Genomic DNA, 9,933 nt, shown 5'->3' with positions numbered 1-9,933 from the left:
TATTGATAGTTTCCTTAAGATCTCGTGGTATGGGGGAGGCGTTGCCTTTATTGGTATAATCATTAGGAAGGGAGTGAGAGAAATTGGCTGAAAACACTGATTTTGGGTCTATGCTGTAAAATGAATTATTTTATTAGGCAGGACTATTACACTTGTCCATGGACAACTGCAGGTTACGTAACCATCCCAAAAGTGCAGCATCTTCAGGGAATCTGAAGACCTGCATGAACACTTAGCCAATCAAATTGAAGAATTGCTAATGAGCAGTGCAGAGTCTGTGCCAAGAAGTGTCAGTTTGAATGTCAAATTGAGTAGGGAAAGGGAAAAAAATGGAGATTAGAGACAATGTTAGTTTTCAATATCAAAAAGGTGATTTGGCAGCCTGATTAAACATGCCATTACAAATTTACTTCCACTGGAATGGCTAAGTTTTACGTGTGTGTGTATATCAGGTATGCACAGTAACTTCACATCGTTTTGTATATTTCATTGGTGAGTCTCAGTAAAATACTGGAATTGCAGTTTCGCTTCTCAGCCTTTTGGCTAAGATCAAGTGTAGTATGGATAGGATGCTGCGCTTGGTTGAGGTCATTAGGTTACATTTAAGCTTCATATTCATATGAAGCAATTTTTAAAAGCGGCATCTCGGCCTTTTGGCTAAGATGCAAATGAGATCCAGCCCCTCCTCCAATCAGCTGGGCTCATGTAGATCAGGCCCAAGACAGGTGTGAACAGGTCTTGTCAGCCTGGATCGGAAATGTCTCAACTTGTTGAGACTCTGAATTGGACTTGATTTGATTGAATTGGAAAAGTATATTTTTTAAAACTTGCAGTTTTTAGCACAGCATAACTGCTCACCCAGCAACCTTTAGCAGTCACAAGTAGAATTACATTCACACTGCAATGAAGTTACTGTGAAAATCCCCTAGTCACCACATTCCAGCACCTGTTTGGGTACACTGAGGGAGAATTTAGCATAACCAATGCATCTAACCAGCACATCTTTGAACTGCAGGAGGAAACCCATGCAGACACAAGGAGAATGTGCAAATTCCACATAGGCAGTGACCCAAGCCAGGAATCGAACCCAGGTCCCTGGCGCTGTGAGGCAGCTATGCTAACCATTGTGCCGCCCCTATTGTATTGATATTGGTCTTATTGTAGGTCTTCCCCAAAATTGTTGATTTGACTGCCTCTGAGGGTCTTGGAGTCTGGACTGCTTTAAGGCTGGCTGCTTGATTCTTTGTGTCCAGGTGTTAAAAGTTGCACTTTATTATGAAGACTAAAATTTAAACTTAATAAACAGGCTTCTTGGTTTGTCTCCAGACACTTCCCATTGGAGGTCACATGCCCCACTCCTAACTATTCCATTTTACCTTGAATTACAGGAGACAGTTTAAAACATAACCATCTTGTAATGTCTAATGGTCATAACCATAAGACATAGGAGCGGAAGTAAGGCCATTCGGCCCATTGAGTCCACTCCACCATTCAATCATGGTTGATTTCAACTCCATTTACCCGCTCTCTCCCCATAGCCCTTAATTCCTCGAGAAATCAAGAATTTATCAATTTCTGTCTTGAAGACGCTCAACGTCTCGGCCTCCACAGGCACTTGACATTAACAATAAACAAATAGATATATTATGAAAGGTTGTGTTCTCATGGCCAACTGTATCACAAGATTTTAGTTGTCAGCCTAAAACTCTGGTAGTAATTCCATCTATAATTCTGAAGTTTATGAATTCAGGCCCCACTTCAAACTGGAGCACATAATTTGCTTTGACTCTGCAAAGGATCACATGGCATTATTTACAAAAACAGCAGGGGTGTTCTCATATGAATGAATATATGATCAAGGAGCAGAAATAGGCCATTCAGCCCCTTGAGTATGCTCTGCCATTTAACAAGATCACAGCTAATCTGATCGTGGCCTCAAATCTGCATCCTGCCTACCCCCCATAACTTATCACCTCCTTGCTCACCAATAATCAATCCAGCTCTGCCTTAAAAATATTCAAAGACTTTGCTTCCACTGTCTTTTCAGGACGAGAGTTCCAAAGAGACACAACCCTCTGAGGGAAAATAATTCACCTCATCGCCATTTTAAATGGGCAATCCCTTATTTTTAAACAATGACCTCAAATTCTAGATTCTCCCACAAGAGGACACCACCATTCCACATCCACCCTGTCAAGACCTCTCAAGATCTTATATGTTACTCTTCTAAGCACCAACATATACAAGACTAGCCTATTCAACCTTCCATCATAAGACAACACACACATTCTGCATATTAATCTGGTAAACCTTCTCTGGACTACTGCTAACACACTTACATCCTTAAATGAGGTGACCAATACAATACACAGTATTTCAGATGTAGCCTCACTAGTGCCCCGACAACTGAAGCTTAAGCTTCCTACTTTTGTATTCAATATCCTCGCAATAAATAAAATTGTATTAGCTTTCCTAATTACATGCTGTACCTGCATACTAGCCATCTGCAATTCATAGATGAATACACCCAGATTCCTCTGCACTCAGAACTCTGCAATCTCTTGCCCTCTAGATAATATGCTTCTTTTGTATCTTTCCTGCCAAATGGACAATTTCACATTTTCCCACTTTATACTCCATTTCTTTTCCCACTTTATACAGATCTTTCTCCCTCGCTTAACCTATCTATGGGCACGATCTTACCACCCATTAACACCACACTCCCGCAGCAAGCCAAATCTCAGTTCACTGCAGCGGGATGGGAAAAGCCTGATAGCGTGAACAGTCGGAAAATTCTGGCCTATATCTTTTTGCAGCCTCCTTATGTCCTTTGCACAATTTACTTTCCTACCTATCTTTCCCCTGGTTTCCTGGCCAATCAAGATATTTCTCAACCAACATCAATTTAAAAATTCTGAACATTTATATGGGACATTGATTGCACAGATTAACTGCTGTGGATCTGGAGTCACATGTAGGCCAGACCACCTAAGGATGGCAGATTTCTTTCCCTAAAGGACATTAGTGAACCTGTTGACAATGGTTTCATGGTCATCATTAGACTTTTAGATTTTTAAAAATTGAATTAATTTACACCATCTGCCATGGTGGGATTTGATCCCTAGAGCATTACCCTGCTATATTACAACAGTGGCTATGCTTTAAAGGTGCTTCACTGTCTGCAGTTTGGGTGTCCTAAAGTCATGGAAGGTCCATATAAATGAAGGTCCTTTCTTTTAATTTGTTTAAGACTTTACAAAACATTGTTTTTCTTGAAGACAAACTGAGAAAATGTTCACCTGACAAAAGTCACATCAGGAGATTCTGAACTGGAAGATCTGTTCCAGAATATTGTGAAGTGATGTTATAAAATCTTCTCAAAATAGAATATGTTCTATACTGCCTTTCACAATAGGCAATGCCTGGTGGTATTATCACCACACTAGTCATCCAGAAGCCCAGGGTAATGCTCTAGGGATCAAATCCCACCATGGCAGATGGTGTAAATTAATTCAATTTTTAAAAATCTAAAAGTCTAATGATGACCATGAAACCATTGTCAACAGGTTCACTAATGTCCTTTAGGGAAAGAAATCTGCCATCCTTAGGTGGTCTGGCCTACATGTGACTCCAGATCCACAGTAATGTAGTTGACCCTTGACTGCCCCTGAAGGGCAATTAGGGGTGGGCAATAAACGCTGGCCCAGCCAGCGACCCCCACATCCCATAAATGAAATTTTAAAACTCAGTGGAGCTCCAGGTCATTGTCAAATGTTTCTCCAAAGCATAGAAGAAATTGAGCCTTTCACCAAACACTCATAAAAGTAAAGCTATATTCCAACCAGTTCCCACAGCAAAACACCTCTGCTCTTAGATTAAGATCAATGATGAGATCCCGGAAAATGTAAACCATTTTCCTAACATTGTGCGCCTCCTCTCAATGATGGCAAACGTAAATAATAAAATTAATCACTTCCAGTATGCCAGTTCATCCTTCGGCTGACTGAGGAAAAAGGTATTCAAGGATCAGGAACCGAACCCAAGCCCAAGGTCATGGTTTAGTGGACAACAGTGATCCCTGTACTCCTATGTGCTCCAGAGACTTAGATAACTTAAAGTAGGCATCTCAAAGCACTGGGGAAGTACCACCAGCGGTGTGCCTTCACAAGATGTTCCATATCCAGTGGCAAGAAAGGCTTTGAAAACTCAGCATCCTCGCCCCAAACCAACATTCACTATTCAATCAAAATCAGTTCCGCTGTGTGGGCTATGTCACCCGAATGTGTGACATAAGACTCCTGAAGCAATTGGTCTACTCAGAACTGGGTTGTGGTAGGAATCCCTCAGGAGGATCAAGGAAACACTTTAGGGATGTCCTCAATGCATCCCTGGAGAGGTCAAACATCCCCACTGTATCATGGGGGACCCTGGCTTGTGACCAACCAAGATAAAGAAGGTTCATTCGGGAAGGCACCAAACACATCAGGAGGCTTTTTTCCCCCCAAAAATATACTTTATTCATAAGAAATCTGCAAGTATATTACAAACACTCCGAAATAGCCATCACACAAAAAACAATGATATTCAGGTTCTTTACATACATCAAGTAACACTCTGAGATGCTTCATTCAGTACAGTAAAGAAAACTTTCCAGACTTTTTACAATGATTCTTACAAATGTTGCAGTTATTTTAGAGGTTGTCTACATAGAACAAGTTGCACTCATCGGAAACGTGCAAAGGTAAAGTCAAGGCGACAGAGGGAGCACACAAACCTCCAAGCAGCCCATCTACCCAGCCCTTTAAGCAGCAGCTACCTTGCATGTGGCAGAGTCTGCAGATTGTGCATTGGATTTAGCACAACAAATCAAATCAGAGTAAAAGCGTCATCCTTGATCCTCAGGGACTTCCCAAGAAACTCTTATCTATCCACAAGATGCTGCATTTAATTCCCAATCAGTATCTCCTATACAGTAGATTCAGGCTTTTTTTCTCATAAGTATATGTATGAGATTCATCCTGTCTATATTAGAATTACACTTCTGGTGTGGTATTCTATCCCAGCCAGGTTACAATCAATGCAAATTAGCATGCAATTGCGAATGGGTTGAATTTACTTAATAACCTCCTACACCTCCCATCTGGTGCTGATAGGCTGACAGGAATATAAATAGTGTGTTCCTGATTCCTGTCAGACTATAGGTTAACTAGTGAAGGTGCCAGTCATCTTTGAGTTTCAGTTTACTAATCAAGGGAGCGTCCAAGGACACAATGTGCTGAACCTATTGCACTGGAAAAGTACTGCACAGCAGAGCAAAGCCTGCAGAGAGGTGAAGCCCTTTGGAACTGAACTTAAATAACTCTATTCCAGGTAGAAATATTTTTCTCCTGGTTTTGCTGTAGTGAGTTTCTGTGACTTGTGCTGTTGATAGGTTTAATGCATTGAAGGAGATTAGGTTTGTGCATTTTCTATCTACATTTAAAATTCTATTATCACTGTATGATTTGATTTTGATTTGATTTGATTTATTATTGCCACATGTATTAACATACAGTGAAAAGTATTGTTTCTTGCGCGCTAAACAGGCAAAACATACTGTTCATATTTATAGAAGGAAATGAGAGAGTGCAGAATGTAGTGTTACAGTCATAGCTAGGGTGTAGAGAAAGATCAACTTAATGCAAAGTAAGTCCATTCAAAAGTCTGACAGCAGCAGGGAAGAAGCTGTTCTTGAGTCGATTGGAACGTGACCTCAGACTTTTGTATCTTTTTCCTGAAGGAAGAAGATGGAAGAGAGAATGTCCGGGGTGCGTGGGGTCCTTAATTATGCTGGCTGCTTTGCCGAGGCAGCAGGAAGCGTAGACAGAGTCAATGGATGGTTTGCATGATGGATTGGGCTACATTCATGACCTTTTGTAGTTCCTTGCGGTCTTGGGCAGAGCAGGAGCCATACCAAGCTGTGATACAACCAGAAAGAATGTTTTCTATGGTGCATTTGTCAAAATTGGTGAGAGTCATAGCTGACATGCCAAATTTCCTTAGTCTTCTGAGAAAGTAGAGGTTTGGTGGGCTTTCTTAACGGTAGTGTCGGCATGAGGGGACCAGGACAGGTTGTTGGTGATCTGGACACCTAAAAACCTGAAGCTCTCGACCCTTTCTACTTCGTCCCCATTGATGGAGACGGGAGCATGTTCTCCTTTACGCTTCCTGAAGTTGATGACAATCTCCTTACCAGTTCACCAGATTCTCTCTCATTCCTATATTCTGTCTCATCATTGTTTGAGATCCGATCCACTCCGGTGGTGTCGTCAACAAACCTGAAAATTGAATTGGAGGGGAATTTGGCCACACAGTCATAGGTGTATAAGGAGTATAGTAGGGTGCTGAGAACACAGCCTTGTGGGGCACTGGTGTTGAGGATGATCGTGGAGATTTTATTGCTTATAATTAAAATTCTGTGCTTTTGGTTCATTAATTCTTTGATTTTTTTGTTGCAATTAAAATGTTTTTCATTCATTACCATGTCTGCCTGAGAACTTCTTTGCGAATTTGCACACTTGTATTTACTTCTCTCACTTTTTCAATGACCTCGTTTTTTTTTTAAATCCTCAATTTAGCTCCATTGTTCGAAGTTGTGTAAAATGATGCCGATTACAGACTTCAAGAACAACCGACGTACCCTGTTCAACGCTGTGAACAGATTTATCACGTCTGTCACTGTCATGGGCGAAACTATCATGGTGCCAAGTTTACTCCGGGACCTCCCAGTGGAAGAAGAGGGCAGTCACAGAAAAAGCGATGTCTCCAAACAGAGAGACATGTACGATAGCTACTTGCTCCTGAAGTCGATCAGAAACGATATTGAGTGGGGCATTCCGGATGAACAAATAAAATCAAATCTCGAGTCCAGTAAAGCCAAAGAGGAAGATATTGAATCTGGAGACCTCCAAAGACTATTGCACCACCATTTAGATGGACTTTACAATGTCCTCTCCAAGCTTACACTGCAAGCTAATCATCTAACCAACCGGTATACAAGAGAATTAGGAATTAATGACTCGGGAAGATGAAAACCTAGACTTTACCGGATTTAGAGAAGACAGTATCAAACTAGAACTTGTCGTCCTGATTGTCTCTAATGTGGATCAGTTCATATTTTAGCATATAATCCTTCTCTACTATTGTAGCCAAATGAAAGCCAGTTTACAAACTCAGTCTTAGCTATGTTGAATCATTATAATGAAAGGCTTTTAGAATGGCAGGTAATTGACTATCCTCTTTCAATGGCAGGTTCCAGTTTTGTCCTTCTGATCTCATTTTTTAATGAATGGCCCTTTTTCTGTAAGATTTAATTTGGAATTGCATGTTTTGGCAGGAGAACGAATGCAAAAGAAAAATAAAACAATGCATTGCCTCCCTGTGTTCACAATGACAGATTCATTCACCCACCACATGTTTCTAGGGAAGAATCAGGTGAGAGAGCTTTGAACCACGATCGATGTTAGTCTCCCACCATATTTTATGATGGTGTATTCATGCTCTGTTTTCCCTATCACCTACTTTTCCTGTAAAAAGGTTTCACACCAAAATGATGGTTTTGTTGAGCCCAGATTTGAGGGCACAACTTGCACAATTATTTGTGTTTCTTTTGACATTTCTGTAAGAGATAGAAGAGTTTGCTAAATATCTTCTCTAAAGATAGTATTCATTGCAATAGAACAACTTTCGTGTATTACTAACACATGATGCAATAATAAGTCACTATCTTCCAGTTATTGTACCCATTGCAATGTCTATTTGCAATAGGAACTTTTCAGGTAATTTTCCATTGATTGGCAAAAGTAGGCTTAAATAGGGTCATGTGTTGAAATTTTGACCTTTCTCTGTAGTGATAATTCATCACCCACCATCTCTTGGAAAATTCCTGTTAAGCTTTGCTTGAATTTGGATGGCAGCGGTTAGCACTGCTAGCTCACAGCACCAGGGAACCGGGTTCAATTCCGGCCTTGGGTCACTGTGTGGAGTCTGCACATTCATTCGTGTCTGTGTGGGTTTCCTCCGGGTGCTCTGGTTTCCTCCCACAGTCCGAAGATGTGTGGATTAGGTTGATTGGCCATGCTAAATTGCCCCTTAGTGTCAGGGAGATTAGTAGGGTAAATACATGGGATGTTGTAAATATGAGTGGGATTGTTGTTGGCACAGGCTCAATGGGCTGAATGGCCTCTTTCTGCTCTGTAGGGATTCTATGATTCAATGATTCTATGAATTTGTGAGCTGCTAAAAACTTATTGAGCAGAGATCTCAAAAGTGGCCTGCAATAAACTTGTATTAAAAAAATGGGCTCTGAGTTTCCACTTTTTTCATAACCAGGTTCCAATACAATTGGCTGAATCAACCCAAAAATTGGGGAATTTGAAACCTAAGTGAGTTACACCTAAAACGACTTACGTTCATGGTTTCCACGATTTTTATGCTGGTTCAATCATGTGCCCAAATCAGGTTCCATCCACTGATTGTACTGGTTGGGAAGGTTCTTCAAACTGCACTCTTGGGTATACAAGAGTTATAGATATGTTTTTAAAGTTTTTTCACATCAGAAAATATTTCATTTACTAAAAGAAACCAATACATTTACACCAGAGAAACTATATGAAATGGTTCAATTTTTTAAAAAGTAATTTTCATTGAGTTGAAATTGGGTTACTCACAGATGGGAGACTCTTCACACATATTAAAAATGTTTATTTTTCATGTAAGCCCATCTTCAGCTGTATTAATAAAACTGCTGTACATTACCATTCTTAAAAACATCAAGGAATATTTCTTAATGGGAAAAAATAAATAATTACATTTCATTACTCTGTATAGTTGTACTGGTTCACTTGGGATTTTACTTTTATAATTGTGGATATCAACTTTAACAGAAACCTGAGCCATGCCCTAAACAGCACATTTTGGCCTCATGTTGATATACTATCCTATCAGCTTCTGATCATTCAGAGCAATGTAGTAGGGTGTCAAGAATGTATGTGAATCTGTAAGTGTACATAAATATGCCAGTGTACTCTATCAGAGGCTCCTGTTTTTGAAATGAAGCTATATCTTTTGGCATCAGCACAAGGAAACAAATTTAACACAGTTTGGTCCTTGTTCCAATCCAAAGATCAGTGGGTGTGTCAGCCCTGCTAACAATTGGCTAACCGGGTTTTTGTCTTATTCTGGTTGCCAGTGGGCTGGCCACGCAGCCTTTCTGCATTGTGATCTGGGTGGGTTTCGTCCTGAAACAAAGAAGGAAACTTCACAATTGATTTAATAGTAAATGTACATCTCAAAGTCATTCAAAACCAGTTCCTGTTTTGCCGAGCCTGCCATGCAGTGTAACTTGAGTAGAATTAGAACAAAGAAGAAGGAATTCCATTATAAGAAGATAAGAGATAGGAGCAGAAGTAGACCACATGGCCCCTCCGGCCTGGTCCAGCTTTCAATACCATCATGGCTGATCTTGGGCTTAATCTCCACTTTCCCATCCACTCACTATATCTCTTGGTTTCCTGAGAGTCCAAAAATCTTCATGGCCAGGATTCTCCCAAAAGAATTCTAAGTTCCCAACGTTCGGAAAAATGGGAGTAATTCCTGCCGTTTTTTGGGCATACTTACCAGAGCAAATCTCCAACACTCTGAGTACTGCAGAATGCCTCAGCAGGATTCACTCTTGAAAGTGGTGGGCGGGACCTATTCCCACCTGAGAGGCCGGCAGAATAGCGCCGAGTGGGGCACTGCACACGTGCCGATCTGTCAAAGTGGAGATCGACGCATGCGCAGTGGCCCCTCCAATTGTCAGCCTCCCGATCACTGGCCTTCCTTCTCTCATTCCACAGATAAATCCAGAGAACCCTTTGCTGGAATGCCTTCAATACAGACATATTCTTCCTT

The 9,933-nt window shown here is 40.8% G+C and overlaps 1 protein-coding gene and 1 non-coding gene across 3 annotated transcripts; both read left to right on the top strand.

The window, feature by feature from the left end:
• The first annotated feature begins 523 nt into the window (after nucleotides 1-523).
• Nucleotides 524-714, top strand: LOC144493280 (U2 spliceosomal RNA). Its single transcript, XR_013497721.1, has one exon. It is a non-coding gene; the product is annotated as a U2 spliceosomal RNA (small nuclear RNA).
• A 4,558-nt stretch (nucleotides 715-5,272) lies between these two features.
• On the top strand, nucleotides 5,273-8,324 carry LOC144492919 (mid1-interacting protein 1-B-like). 2 transcript variants are annotated; one of them, XM_078211544.1, is made up of 2 exons: nucleotides 5,273-5,370; nucleotides 6,618-8,324. In XM_078211544.1, exon 2 carries the CDS (start codon nucleotides 6,642-6,644, stop codon nucleotides 7,068-7,070), a length of 429 nt encoding a protein of 142 aa, XP_078067670.1. In that variant the 5' UTR covers nucleotides 5,273-5,370; nucleotides 6,618-6,641; the 3' UTR covers nucleotides 7,071-8,324. The 2 variants fall into 2 exon arrangements, with proteins under 2 accessions (XP_078067670.1, XP_078067669.1); XM_078211543.1 differs by having other exon boundaries at nucleotides 5,345-5,455.
• The last annotated feature ends 1,609 nt before the right edge of the window (nucleotides 8,325-9,933 follow it).

This window comes from Mustelus asterias, chromosome 4, assembly GCF_964213995.1.
Source record: "Mustelus asterias chromosome 4, sMusAst1.hap1.1, whole genome shotgun sequence".
NCBI lineage: Eukaryota > Metazoa > Chordata > Chondrichthyes > Carcharhiniformes > Triakidae > Mustelus > Mustelus asterias.
Note: the sequence above shows the minus strand (reverse complement) of the source record. Positions and strands in the feature narration are given on the sequence as shown.

Bases quoted from the DNA above. Each gene is read 5' to 3' on its own strand.
- LOC144492919 (XM_078211544.1), top strand. From the start codon at position 6,642: ATGATGCCGATTACAGACTTCAAGAACAACCGACGTACCCTGTTCAAC.